This window comes from Carassius carassius, chromosome 2 (assembly GCF_963082965.1).
Source record: "Carassius carassius chromosome 2, fCarCar2.1, whole genome shotgun sequence".
In the NCBI taxonomy this organism is placed as follows: Eukaryota; Metazoa; Chordata; class Actinopteri; order Cypriniformes; family Cyprinidae; genus Carassius; species Carassius carassius.
In genome coordinates this window covers 12220269-12235179 of record NC_081756.1, presented here as the reverse complement: position 1 = coordinate 12235179, position 14911 = coordinate 12220269, and the positions used below count along the sequence as shown (strand labels likewise).

At 36.6% G+C, this 14911-nt stretch overlaps 1 protein-coding gene across 3 annotated transcripts; it reads right to left on the bottom strand.

Annotated features, from left to right (window-relative positions):
- Window positions 1-1069: 1069 nt before the first annotated feature.
- LOC132103037 (thialysine N-epsilon-acetyltransferase-like) lies at window positions 1070-14905 on the bottom strand. Of its 3 annotated transcripts, none has more exons than XR_009423329.1 (7): window positions 4788-5010; window positions 3862-3913; window positions 3671-3754; window positions 2681-2782; window positions 2554-2594; window positions 1263-2405; window positions 1070-1232 (listed from the first exon to the last, which is right to left on the bottom strand). XR_009423329.1 is itself a non-coding variant. In XM_059507852.1 (7 exons), the coding sequence occupies exons 2-7, from the start codon at window positions 4848-4850 to the stop codon at window positions 2232-2234; spliced, it is 516 nt and encodes a 171-aa protein (XP_059363835.1). In that variant the 5' UTR covers window positions 4851-4865; window positions 14738-14905; the 3' UTR covers window positions 1246-2231. The 3 variants fall into 3 exon arrangements, 2 of the variants coding, with proteins under 2 accessions (XP_059363835.1, XP_059363826.1); XM_059507852.1 differs by lacking the exon at window positions 1070-1232 and adding an exon at window positions 14738-14905 and having other exon boundaries at window positions 1246-2405; window positions 4788-4865; XM_059507843.1 differs by lacking the exon at window positions 1070-1232 and having other exon boundaries at window positions 1246-2405; window positions 4788-4865; window positions 4954-4972.
- Window positions 14906-14911: the final 6 nt, after the last annotated feature.

The window sequence follows — 14911 nt, the reverse complement described above, 5'->3', positions numbered from 1 at the left end:
TTCCTTCACCCCCCCCCCCCCCCCCCACCCCCGCGTGCGGTGCCAAGTATTCTTATTTTGCAGCGAAATACTATTTAGCTCAGTCCTGCCTCAAATCAACAAGTGCGCTTGTCCGCTTGTCTGTTTTTAGAGGGTTGGCTGAGTTCTCTAAAGTTTTACAGTGTGACCATGGATTAATGGAGTGAAGAGTGCTTATTAAATTGTCAACACAATGCATGCTAAGATAAACAAATATAGGCTAAAATAATATATAATAATATATATATATATATATATATATATATATATATATATATATATATATATATATATATATATATAAACTTTATGCGTGTTATTTCTCTAGCAGGGAATATTAAAATATATACCTGTATCATCTTCGAATGACATGTACATTGTTTGCTTTTGTCTTTTAATCCTAAATATAAAATTTTGTAAATCTTGAAAAAAAAAACGGTTATAATTTTTGTGTGTTTGTCTCTTCTATGATACCTCAAATGACAAACAGCGCAATTGAATCATTGCTTAATTGTTTCCTAACATAAATGTCAATATTTTGAAGATGTGTCTAGATCTGCTCTCCCTGCTCCCTTCCAAAAGTCCCAAACAACAGGATGGTTTCCTGGCAGTGAGTTTGATTACTGACTCAGAAAATGAGCCTGGGTTTGATTCACAGTTTTTATTTTAACGAGTTAATTTTCTACGAAACGTAGCATATGCACGTCACAATTGTTTCTATCACTGAAGCACTACTTGAATGCCTCAGTGTATGTAGTGCGCTGGAAAAAGTCCTAATTATGGTTTCCCGTAAATCGCTTCTCCGGGTGAGCACTTGATGTCGCTGTTGACTAAGGTGTGCTTAACACTGCAACATGTTTGCGTTTCAGCAGCTTAGAAATGTAGATCTGCAGGCCAAATGTGAATCCTGCTTCCAGCTACGACTTATCTTATGGTCATTGATTCAGAAGTGGCATTTACTATGTTTATTTTATGATTACTTTGTTCAAAACTTAACTAGATTACACTGTTATAAAAGCTTTATGTCAAATAAAAACACATGTAGCAAAACCATGGGCAAATGTGCTTTAATCAATGGCCAATAGAACAGACTGTACAGTACATTGGATACAGCAGCTTGTAACAATGTAACGTTGCCATCATCTTCACAATGAGGCTACACCAAGCTTCTCTTAAGTGCTACTACATTTTTTTTTTTTTTTACCAATTACTTACTAAATAACTACATTTAGAGACTGAGGTACTTATGGGTTGTATGTTGTTCACGATTATTATGTATTCAGTAACAGCACAAGACTTTTTTGTCAAAGACCTTTTGGCAATTCACATAAAATATCTGGTTGCTAAAATCCACAATGCAAAATGCCCAAAAAAAATCATGTACAAGGCAAAGTAAACAATTTAGAAAAGCAAAATCCAATCATGGTTTCACTCACCAATAGTATATAGGATTTATCTAATAAACATCTGTAGTGCATTTTTCGTAGTGAGCTTATTCTCTCTTATGACTGGTAACAGTTACCAAAAGTTAGTTGAGAAAAGTATGTGGCTCGCATCTGTGAATGTACAGCGTAAACAGACACATCTTCATCTTGCAGAATCGAGGAGGTCTCTTGTGTACCAAGCAGTTCTTTATATATTACAACATATTTTAAGAACATCACTTGACATACATAATTTCAGATCAAACGGATTTGTGAGCGAGACCGAGTAGATGTTCAAACAGATATTCAAATGTAAAAATAAAATGACACGTAACAAAAAATAAAATGGCTTTTTAAATAGAACTGTTCTAAATTCTAGATACAAATGATGGTTCAGCACCAACTGTAACAATTTCACTTCCACTCTTTCCACTAGTAGAAAAATGATTATGTCATAATATGCCCAATATATATGTGATTCACAGTGCACTTCTGAATCTTTGGATATGTCAGACTTCACAATTTAATTATGTAGAATGAATCAAATGTTCTTTTTGAGGCAACCTAACTAAGCAGCATTTTCTGTCTGCTGTTCTCAGTAATATTGCTGATCAATATAGTCTCATAAAGTTGCGTTTATTTTAGAAAATGTATATAGGATATGAGCATGGTTACTTGTTAAATTTTCCCATTTAACTGTCAGTTTACTGTCTTCCTGTGTTTATCAAACAACTTGTTACTTGTGGCTCTGGTTCAGGGTTTGACAGGGAAATCTATGTGCTTCAGAATTTAAAGGTCCCCCTGGGCCAAGTGTTCAAGGGCAATGCCCTCACAGCGCATGCAGTGATAGCCGAGGTCAGAGGTCACATCCCAGCAGCCCTGCTTTAGGTAGAAGTCAAGAGATGATTTGTTCCAGTCCAGTACAGTGAAATTCAGCTGGGTGCAACCAGCAGCCAGACCAAGCTGAGGGTGATCGTAATCACAAACATGTAAAATTATACACAATCAACAATAATCTAAATCACAATTTGTTAACAACAGATTCCTTGCTAATGTATTGTGAGTGTGTGCCATACACTGCCATTAACTAGTTTAAATAAACACCCCTCACCTGGGACACTTTGGACATCAGAGCCTTGCCAATGCCTTTCCCTGGAAATACTCCATTAATCAGTCAAAGGGCTTAAAAATGTATTTTCAGTTCAAATAAACAAAAGCACTCAGTGTGGTTTCCTTACCTCTGAACTCTGGCATTACATACAGATCCTCCATGTACACCGCCCGACCTTTCCATGAACTGTATGTGTAGAAGTACAGAGCGTAACCAACCTTGGTATGACCTGTAAAGAGATATACATACATGAATCATCTCTGTCAGCTTAATGGCTAAAATAAAATTTAAAATACCACTAACGTTAACACCAAGGTAAACACAAAACTCAAACATACTCTGAAAAAACAATATCAAGTTGTAAAGCATGCAGTTACCGCAATATTAGCACATCTGGCCAGACGCTTAAAAGAATAGTTCACCAAAAAATTACATTTTAGCCTCAGTCCATCCAAGATGTAGATGAGTTTGTTACTTCATTGAAACAGATTTCATTTGCTCACCAAAGCAGTGAATGGGTGCCGTCAGAAAGATAGTCAAAACAGCTGATAAAAACATAACAATAATCCATAAGTAATCCACACGACTCCAGTCCATTAGTTAATGTCCTCTATTCCTAATATTGCTTTCTCCAGAGAAAAACAAACATCTAATCTGAATCAGGAGAGAAATATGCAGAAAATGAGCACTGTTTAAAAGCAAAAACTGTTCTAAATAAATATAGGGATGGACTTTTTTTAATGCTGGATTTGTTTCTTACAAACATGCAGCTTTTCACTTCGCAAGACATTAAATTACGTATTGGAGTCATGTTGATTACTTGTGGTTTATTGTAATGTTTTTATTAACTGTTTAAATTCTCATTCAAACGACACCCATTCACTGCAGAGGATCCATTGGTGAGTATGCAAACTAAGTAATGCTACATTTCTTTAAATCTGTTTTGATTAAGAAACACACTCATCTACATCTTGGATGAGCTGAGGGTGTGTAGATTTTCACGTGTCCATGATTAGATAACAAATATATATCCTAGTGCAGGACATCACAGAAGATTGTGGTTTTAAAAGGATTGTTAATCCAAGATGATCCAAGATGCCTATTTCTTTTTTCTCACCCTCTTTGGACTTAAGGTCCTCTGGCACTTCAGCAATGATTCCATGGAAAAAAGGGTTTTTAGAGAATCCATCCTGCTCCAGATCTACAGTAGAGAAGTATGATTAGCATCAACTTCAAATTCTTACTGAAGCTATCCACAGTTTTATTAATTCCAAGCAAATGATTGTAAACTGTAACAATCAGGTCTACCTCTTTGTGCAATCTTGATCTGGTCAGAAACCTTCTCATACTCTGCCAGTTCCTAGTGTGAAGGATTTGACAACAGAAATAGTTTAACTCTATTGCTCAATTTTGCTTTGGCTACAAGCCAATTTTCTTCACTTTGCAAGCACATGATGCATACATGATGACAAAAATATAGATTAAAGATAAAGGAATGACTAATAAGCCTATACAATGTTTTTTCTTATCTTCTTTTTCTCATCAAGGCGGTAATTTAATCTTGAACTCATACTGCACCATGTGGACGACACACATTTTTGCTTAAGATGACCTTTCCTAGAAAAGCATTTTTCCACCCATTGAACATTTAAAGTCCCTTAAAATATTGAAGAAATTGCTTAAATGTGTTTGTTACACAGCAGAAGGCATGGAGGCACTATAGCAAATACAATATTTTATTACTAGATTTAATTTACCATTATTTTAAGTATATTTTGAATTCAATTAGATTGTCTAAAGCTTTTTACTATTCTGACATCAGCAAGGTGTTTGTTTATTTATTTTTTTCTTCCCTTTTCTCGCACGCACCATAACTAACAAGGTTTTAGTAGTTACGTCCATTTAATTCATGACGTGACAATGGTCTGCTACAACAGTCGCGGCTGACAGGTGAAGGCTGCTGCACGTTTCCGAGCATTCCAAATACCGTCCAATAGACTCCATGAAAGAGTCAGATTACAGTGTGCCAAATGAATATGGCTTACTGTAACTCTGTCATCAACAACACTGATGCAATTGCGTGCGTTACACGTTAAAACAACAGCTGTGTTTGGAATATAATGAAAGACCGCGGGTGCTGTCTGTGACGCAGCAGATATGTTTCAATTTTTCATAAGATTCTAAAATCGTCATGAATGTACGCACACATGTGACACGAGGGCACGTCGACTCACCAGTATCATGCGTGAGATGTCCTTACAGTCCTCGAGCGTGGCGGCCCGGATTGTGAATCCCATCCTGTGTTCAATAGGCTAATATCAAACGGAGCAAAACAAAGAAAAGTAAAGTAAAATAAATAATCAAGAGTGTTTGTCGACGTGGACTATGAAATGGACATACGGAAGTGATGAGTTCATGTGGCTCTGACTCTCACGCGGCGCTTATAGAAAGTGCTAAAACAGCGCCATCTGCAGGTTCTGATGTGATAACACAGTCATCACTATTGGCCATTTATACAGTTATTGTAAAGAAACCTTTGATTTTAAAACAGTGGATTAAAATGTGTTTAATGTTAGACGCTTAGATGTGTCTTGATATATGCACGTTATCGTTTGAATGATTATTCCACAGAAACATACAGTGGCCTATAATCAACGGTTGACTCATGAGAGCTGTTTTAACAGTTACTTTCATTATTACTAGTAACATTATGTTCATTGTGGTGTTTAATATTAATTTGTGCCAGTGGCATTCCCCACTCGGTAGAAATCTCTAAGAAATCTATCTAAAAATTTCTACCAAGGGGGAATCTTTACCTTGTTTCATTTGACTATTATTAATATTAAAGCTGAATAACCTTGAACAAACAAACATGTTTTCACCTAGTAGCCTACAAGTATTCCAAGCCAACTTTTATTAAGACAACAGATTGATGATTTTGAAGTCTACATTAATTTTAAAGGATGGTTCACCCACATATGAAAATTCTGTTATTGTTTACTCAACCTCAGGTTTTTCAAACTAAGTTTCTTTCTTCTTGAGCAAAGCACAAAAGATGTTTTGAAGAAATGCTGGTAAACATTAAACCAAACAGCTGACGATAACCATTGACTTCCATAGTATGGAGAAGAAGAAAAAAATACTATAGAAGTTAATGGCTACCATCAGCTGTATGAAGAATGTTCCAAGATCGGGTTGGAATGTTCCTATGTTCCGATGACAGAATTTTCTGGGTGATAAAAAAGTGCTGTTTCTTTCAAATGTAATTACTCTAAACTCGAAAGCCTTTTATTCTCAGGTTAATGTTATTCCCATAATAAAAAAAATTAATAGCTACTAGGCTAAACAAGACTCCAAGAGTAGCCTAGGTGTTTATGTAATGCTATAAACATATTTAGATCTATAACATATGCAAAAGTGTTTATCTAGAATAATGCAGTTATACACATGTATAATTTTTTCATTATTTAAATTCAGGCTGCATATGTAGCCCAGCTCATAATATGATCACTTTCCCTTGTCAGTGTGACATTAGCTCATTAAACGTAAGGCCTACATTAATAAGAGCCACACATTCCACCACAAAGCCGCTGTTCAACTCAGGGGTGTACACTGTATTTTCAGAGTTTGTGTGCAGCTAAATATAGATTCATGGGCTCAGGCACTAGTTAGACGGACAGGGCGGGGATGCTTTTATTTCAACAGTTATATTCAGATTTCGCTCTCAGAAACTGGCCTCGCGCCACTCAAAACAGTGCTGAAGTAACGGGCGCTGCTGACTGAACCGTTGTCTGAGGCTGACTAACGCATGCGAGGAGGAAAATGCAGCCGTTTCCCATCAGCTACGCATGATCCTCTGATGACGCACGTAAAAGGTCTAGCCGCATGCAGTGAAACTTCTGTCCATTTATTCGACGGGATGAGCGCGCGTGGGTTTCAGACGGAATCAGCAAATTGCGTTCGATATCCTTGAGTAGGCTTAATGGACAGGTGAGGGCGAGAAAATCTTGAAAGACCATACAATAGCAACATCTTCAAACAAAATCGTCATGTGACACACATCAGCCACAAACAGCACATTGGCAAATTATTATTATTATTATTATTTTTCATTTTTATTAGAAACAAACGCATGAACTATATCATGAAATATCTCGATTCTCACCTTCATAGATTATGTTAGATAATATGCGATGGTCAAAGTAGCCTAATAATGTAATCTATTAACTATGCATAAAAACCTGTCTGTTAACAGATATGGGTGTCATGCCATAACATATTTGCCATAATACATGCCATAACATATTAATACGACTGACTTTCTATTAAATGTGTATTTAACATTGAAAGTTAATGTGATATAAAAACGTTTATAAATTAGGCTATTAATCTTTCATTGTACGGAAAGAGAGCAAAGAACATTTACAATGACAGTCTAAAGTTCAATAACTCTCAAAAATATAATTAAAATCACTGGAACTGTTAACACTCTGAAATCAATATCTTATCTATAGATTCGTACACACACTTTGCCAGAAAGAGGTATTCAGTCAGCAAGCGAGTGAAGGAAGCACCAGCATTTTTGCGATGACTCATTGGAACACCACTGATTGGCCATTGCATTCATAAACTCAATAGAATCTTGTGCGACTGGTTATAATGCGCAGTGCTGTAAAAACGCAACATTTCCATGCCCTGAAACGTGACGCTGAGTGAAACAAAATGTGATTGGTTGTTTGACATGTTGGTCAAACGGCCTCATGGGCGGGCCTTGGCCAATGAAGTCTGACATACAGGCGCTGGTCATGTAATTAGGATTTATTTCACTACTTCCATTCAAAAAGTAAACTTGTATATTATGTTCATTCATTACACACAGACTGATATATTTATAATTTTGATTTCTTTTAATTTTGATGATTATATCTGACAACTAAGGAAAATCCCAAATTCATTATCTCAGAAAATTAGAATATTGTGAAAAGGTTCAATATTGAAGACCCCTGGTGCCACACTCTAATCAGCTAATTAACTCAAAACACCTGCAAAGGCCTTTAAATGGTCTCTCAGTCTAGTTCTGTAGGCTACACAATCATGAGGAAGACTGCTGTCTTGACAGTTGTCCAAAAGATGACCATTGACACCTTGCACAAGGAGGGCAAGACACAAAAGGTCATTGCAAAAGAGGTTGGCTGTTCACAGAGCTCTGTGTCTAAGCACATTAATAGAGAGGTGAAGGGACGGAAAAGATGTGGTAGAAAAAAAAAACAAAAACAAAGTACAAGCAATAGGGATAACCGCACCCTGGAGAGGACTGTGAAACAAAACCCATTCAAAAATGTGGGGGAGATTCACAAAGAATGGACTGCAGCCGATGTCAGTGCTTCAAGAACCACTACACACAGAAGTATGGAAGACATGAGTTTCAGCTGTCGCATTCATTGTGTCAAGCCACTCTTGAACAACAGACAGCGTCAGAAGCGTCTCGCTTCAAAAAAGACTGGACTGCTGGTTTGGGGTGCCATGTCATCAGCTGGTGTTGGTCCACTGTGTTTTCTGAGGTCCAAGGTCAATGCAGCCGTAAACCAGGAAGTTTTAAAGCATTTCATGCTTTCTGCTGCTGACCAACTTTATGGAGATGCAGATTTCATTTTCCAACAGGACTTGGCACCTGCACACAGTGCCAAAGCTACCAGTACCTGGTTTAAGGACCATGGTATCACTGTTCTTAATTGGCCAGCAAACTTGCCTGACCTTAACCCCATAGATTTTCTTTTCTTTTATTGTGAAGAGGAAGATGCGATATGTCAGAATGCAGAAGAAATGAAGGCCACTATCAGAGCAACCTGGGCTCTCATAACACCTGAGCAGTGCCACAGACTGATCGACTCCATGCCACGCGGCATTGCTGCAGTAATTCAGGCAAAAGGAGCCCCAACTAAGTATTGAGTGCTTTGAGTTATAATCATCAAGTATTGAGTATTGAGTTATAATCATCAAAATTAAAAGAAATAAACATTTGAAATATATCCATCTGTGTGTAATGAATGAATATAATATATAAGTTTCACTTTTTGAATGGAATTAGTGAAATTAATAAACTTTTTGATGATATTCTAATTATATGACCAGCACCTGTACAGTACATTCCAGACCTTCAGCCTTCAGTCTATGCAAGCCCTTAAACTGTAATTTGTTAACTGGCTGCTAGAGGCTGGCTGCAAAAGGGAGTCAATCCCAGAAAAAAAACATGTTTAGAGCCTGGTTCAAACTATTATTTTGGTTTATATAGTTAATTTCACCCTTTATGACAACTGTGAGGGCGGTAAAAATTTTAAATTTTTATAACTCATCTGTTTAAATTATATTAAGTCTTAAAGTTCTGCATAATTAAGGGCGTGGCCATATGAGTGACAGGTGGATTGCCGCTGCTGACACTGCCGTCGAGATAGGTAGGCGTGGCTTCAGCAACCAGCTCCCGCCTTTTTGGCAAGATTCTTTTTCAACGCCCTTCAGAAATCTACTAGTGACGTCACGTACACTACCTCGACGTTTTCAGTCTATGGATTTAGTGCATTTTATTATTATGACACTATTATAACTCAATTGTAAACATTGGCATCATATTTTTTTAAAACCACAAGTTGCTGTTTGTTTTGCAAGAACTACAATTGTCTGATTTCATCAACTCACAATTTTTGTCGGAGTTATTTGGGAACTAGTGTGAAAACTTTTACGTGGACTATGAAATGGACATAGTTTAAAAATAAAGTAGTAGGCAAATATTGAAAAAACAGCAGCTTCAAAATTCAGGTTTGGATAAGTGTATTTAGGCATAATTAAAAAAAACATCAAAGAAAAAAAAACGAGAGAAATCTCTCTTCAAGTAATGTTAACCACAGACCTTTTATTTAATCTGAAATCCAAAACTGACATTTCAGACAGTTGGGATCAAACCCATGGCTGGAAAATGTTAATTCTCTTCTGGGTTTTAGAGCCACAAACTAAACTGCTGTATTTGTGCCTGAAATGTCAAGGACATCACTGACGCAAAAGACAACCTGCGAGTGATCAACAGTTTTATGAAAATGTCGAATGTGGCAACATGAAAGGAGATAATGGAGTTTTTTCTTTACGCTACATGGTGCTCCAGTATAGACTCATTAGTACCATGATAGTGCCAAGAACCATTATATAACTGACATTAGCACTTCTAACTACAGCACGCATTCATGGAAAAATAGCGCCCCTGACGTCACAGCTAGTAGCCTAAGACCTTTTTATACACACCTCATAAAGAACAGATGGAAGAACAGAGGCACATTCACTCTGCACATGGGATGCAAGAAACTTTAATGCAGAATTTACTTGATCCAAACATTAGTGAAAAAAATATGGATCTAGATGTTTTAACAGTCAGTGTTAAACAGTGTAAAGTACACTAAATTTAAATGTAAACAGTGCACAAAAAAACAACAGACTACACCCAAATAATGCATTCTTCTCTTGATCTTGTGCAGGGCAGGAAACGGTCTTCCTGTTTAGTCTATGACGTGATGACATTCTTTTTCTGCTACTATAGTATCTTTTTTGGGGTGCTTTCATCCATTTAAATTGGACATAACGAAACTTCAGGCAACTGAATAAAGTTTATAATGTAGATATACCTTTAAAAAAAGGCTAAAAATATTGTGATCATAGTCAAAATCGAAAAGCAACATTTATAAATGTAAGAGTTTAGAAGTTTAGCACAGTCTGCTCTGATTTGCCTAGAGAACATTTATGCAAAATCACTATTAAAGTTTAATCACTTCTTTTTGTCAAATAAGTCAAATTAATCATCTTCTATCTACTAATCAATGGCTATTCATATATTTATATATAGATCAGATAAAAAAGGAAATGAGCTCATAATCTAGCTGATGCAACTGAGCCGCAAGAGAATTCAAGAGTGTGGAAAAATCTCTTATTCGGTGTACAAGACTAACGTCCCTCTTTCCCATATTAGGAGAGGAACAACTGTTTGTCATAACAATGTATGCGAGTGAGTGAGGAACCAGACTGAGCAAACATTGTCCATCAGCATCCAGACAGTTAGGATTAGTCATGTGACATTATAGTGAGTCGATCTGTCCAAGCTGTGGCTTTTCAGCACAATAATTCATATTTTGTTAAACATGAACTGTTTCAGCCAGTGATTGAGCCATTCAAAAATGTAGTTTTCCCCACCTAAACTACATCTGCTATTAAAAGAAGTATATATGTTAAAACCTTATTCTATCATGGACGGCTCGACCACCCTACACTGACCTCCAGAAATGAACTGAAATAGCTGTTCTTCAGGGTGTGTTTGCAGCCAAAACAAACAAGTACATTTAGTTCATGTGTTATTTACACATCCAGACAAACGTGAGTAGAGGCACTCATGGACATAGTGTGCACACACCTGCTCATGCCAACAAGGAAGAACATTGAGGGATTTATTTTAGATAATGTGAGTGCTGTAGTGTTTTAGAATTGCTAGCTATGTATGTACATTAAGATCTTCTTATAAAAAAAAAAAAGAAAAAACACAAACTTGAGGCCCATTATTTGCCTGATTGTTTCAAATTGTAATTCAAGTAGTTTTTTTTATGGAGTGACAACATTTTAGCAGACTGACTAAAAATTATCCAAATTAATTGGTGCTGACATAAAAAAAAGAGGCATTATTACAAACATGTGTAATTGAGTAACCTAGTTGTAGGTTACACTTTAGGCTACACACAAAACAATTTAACAAATCATTCATCGGCAGGAAAACATTGTAATCTTGAAATTAATTTAATTGTGTCGTTTTTCTTTTCTAAGCATGGGTAAAAAATAAGTATAAAATGCAGTAACTTTGAAACTATAAACACAACATATACAATCATATATCTTAAAAAGATAAACAGGAAGCTTATGCCTAGAAAATAGTTTCTGCACATGTTAAGTGTTGCTTTGTCAGGTAAATCTAGCATGGTATTTGCCTTGTTTGGTTAAAAAGCAGACTGTTTATGTCTATTCAAAAACATTAGAAGAATACTACCTCATACTTCAATAGGGTTAATAGAAGCTCATCTAATTAAGCATTAGGCCTATATTAGACAATTAGATTGATGTTGTGTAAATGATAAAACTCCATGCCTGCAGGTTACTCTAAGGTTGTGAACTCCAAACATGACATGGGACATGCTGCGTAAATTTTCACAAGTAATCAAATAATGCTGTTTATGGCTTGCTCACCTGTTACTAAATTTAGCAGCAGTGCTTTGTCTGAGGACACACAAATATTCCAGCACGCAGCTGTCTCCGAATCTGCTACAGCAGACAAAGTCCAGTACCAATAAATGTCTTATTGTTCCAAATTAAAAGAGAAATATATTTTTATCACAGCAACTCTTCTGTACTTCCATAATGGCTCTCAGTCTTCTTGTACTATTTTGCCCTTTGAAGAAGTTAAGGGATTTAGGAAAGTTCATTAAACAGACAACAATTATGTTTTATCTTTTTAAAATGTAGAATTTGTAGTTTCTCTAAATTAAAAACTACATGTGGGGAATAATATACATCTCTCACTGTTACATTTGAATCATATTTGTTATTGTAATTACTTGTTAGTGACCTCATTATGATTAAGCTTCATTATATAGCTTAAGAAGAATGTATTTGTGCATGTTAATAAATATTCACTGTGAAACTCAAAGTCTCACATACGGCCATGTAAAGCAAGTTAAACAACTTCAACTCCAACTATGGGTGGTGTTTGCCCAGTGGATAAGACACATGTCTTTGGTGTGAGAGACCTGGGTTTGAATCCACTGTGAGACACCAATGTGTCCCTGAGCAAGACACTTAACCCTTAGATGCTCCAGAGGCGTGCGACCTCTGACATATATAGCAATTGTAAGTCGCTTTGGATAAAAGCGTCAGCTAAATGAATTAATGTAAATGTAACTCATGCATAGCAAGCTGAAATATCTTATCACCCTTAGGCAACATCGGTCAGGTTGCTCCAAGGGAATCGTCTACTTACTAGAGAGATGAAAAGAAAATATCCAAACAGTTACATCAATCACATTTTGGTCCATTAAAATGTCTCCTATTTAGAGATGTCATTTTTTAGATTTTCTTGTTTTTGTTGGAAAGTTTTGGTTTAGGCCTGTGAGATGAGATATGGAGGCTTTCAGAGAGAAGTGGGTGGTAACTCTGATTACTAAGATGTTGAGTTTAAAAAAACCAGCAGAAAACACTTTTTATGCTTTGCTTCCATGAAGTTCTCAGGCTCCAAAAATAGCAACCCCCGCCCTTAAAAACAACAAACCTTAATGGACATTAGATTAAGAACAGAATTATCACCAAAAAGATCACACATCCAGAAATGGCTGTATTTATTTTTATTTGTATACAGCATTTGGTATTAAACCTTGCTTGCTTATTGCCATACTGGCAAAAAAAATACAAATAATAAAAAAATAAGTGGTTTACGTCAAATGCTTTACCTGTGACAATTGTTCAGTTATTCTTGTTTTGGCACTGTGCAATGAACCTGGCACTCGTGTGTTTTTCATGTTGGGTTTACATAAAAGAAAGTGTGTTTGTACTGAATATATTGGACTCATTATGCATTTAGTTGTGTGCGTGTGTGTGTGTGTGTGTGTGTGTGTGTGTTTTGTTGGGGGGGGGGGGTTAGGGGTTTGGATGGATTGCATCACTGGCAGTTGTATAATAGCACTGCTGTGCTACCAGAGCTACTTTGGTGGGTGTGTCTCCCAAACCTCCCATTTTGATGATTACACAGGGGCACAGTGCTCCTTTCTCAGTACTCAACACTTGGCATGAATTGACTCAATTCACTTTCACCCTGTCTGAAAAACCAAGCAATCTAATTGAAATGCATCAAAATGTTTCAAACATCAAAAATATAAAAAAGACATCTCATATTCTTCCTTTGAAGACCCTAGTTTCAAAGAACCGAGGTTCACCACTTAGTTGACGAGATTCCCAATTTTCACAAAACCACACTAGTGGATATCATACTCAGCAATGTGTAGTGAAATAGAAAGAAATAATGTGTGCAGCACAACATTTTTTTAATACAACACAACAATAAAAGTACAGTGTGACATTGAGGGAGTGCAACATAACTGTCAGTGCAGGGAGAGCAACCAATGAATCAGTTACAGCCAGTTTACAAAATAGTGACTAGCAGTTTGAGGGGCAGCAGTGCGAAGGCTTTGGTTGTAATGGAAAAGATGCGGGACATACTGCAGAGTTCACTAATTTCAGAAACAGTTGGTCTCTTCAGCTCTGAGGTTAAGGGGATAGTTCACCTTCAGTTGCTGGTACACATTGACTTGCATAGTGTTTTTTCCCATCATACTATGGAAGACAATGGAGACCAGCAACTGAAGGTGAACTATCCCTTTAAATGATTTGATCTGGCACAATGGCAATAGATAGGATACCTTGTTAAATTCTCCAAGTGATGCATCACCTCCATATGGGAGTCACCAAGCAAATTTGCATTAATAGCCCAGATTATTAACCATTACATTACTCACGCCACTAACTAACGCTTGTTTGCTATGCATTGATGCTAATTTTCTAAATTAACCCATGTTAGTCACTCTCACAGTTGTGTCAGTTGTCTTTACCATCACATTTTGTGAAATCTTTGTCCAATAGAAGTACATTAGAAAGAGTTACAACCTTATGGTCAGCCATAATACTTCTAGTTTTTTTTTAAACATGTATATGAAAAGTTTTTTGTTAATAATACATTTTATATAAGTTATAATGTTATACAAGTCTTACAAATTCTACTGTCCGTTTAAGGAAGGTGGAGGTCTTAATGGTACTTCGCCTTAAACACTCCCCGATTTCCTCTACAAGTGTTAGCTCGTTTAATAAAGTGTCAAAATCTGAACTTGAATTTAAATAATAACTAAGCTTTTTTACATTAATTTATATTTTATATAGGTAGGCCTGCTCACATTGTATGTTCGTGCAGGTAAGCACACACCAGACATGGTGAGCGTGCAAAAAACGACTAAATATAGTAACAAACAAATGCAGGTGTTTTGTTTCCATATCAGTCTTTGTACCTACAGCAAGCTCGTCATAATTCGATGCTATCTGTATCATGCATTTACATACTCACTTGCTTGACAACCAGTGGCGTTTACTGCCTTCCATGTGTGCAAAGATGCATTGTCTTTGTCCCTGGTGAATCTTAGTTTGGGTACTGGGCTGACGCTCTCCTGAGGGCTGAACTTTGCCCACACCCTCCTCATACACTGCCAGCACTCGTTTAACTCCGTGTCCTCATCGTTGT

Excerpts from the sequence above, each read along its gene's own strand:
- LOC132103037 (XM_059507852.1), bottom strand. The coding sequence starts at position 4,850 with ATGGGATTCACAATCCGGGCCGCCACGCTCGAGGACTGTAAGGACATC. Across the intron at positions 3,914-4,787 it reads ACATCTCACGCATGATACTG|GAACTGGCAGAGTATGAGAA; the intron begins GTGAGTCGACGT and ends CCTTCACACTAG. Across the intron at positions 3,755-3,861 it reads GATCAAGATTGCACAAAGAG|ATCTGGAGCAGGATGGATTC; the intron begins GTAGACCTGATT and ends TCTCTACTGTAG.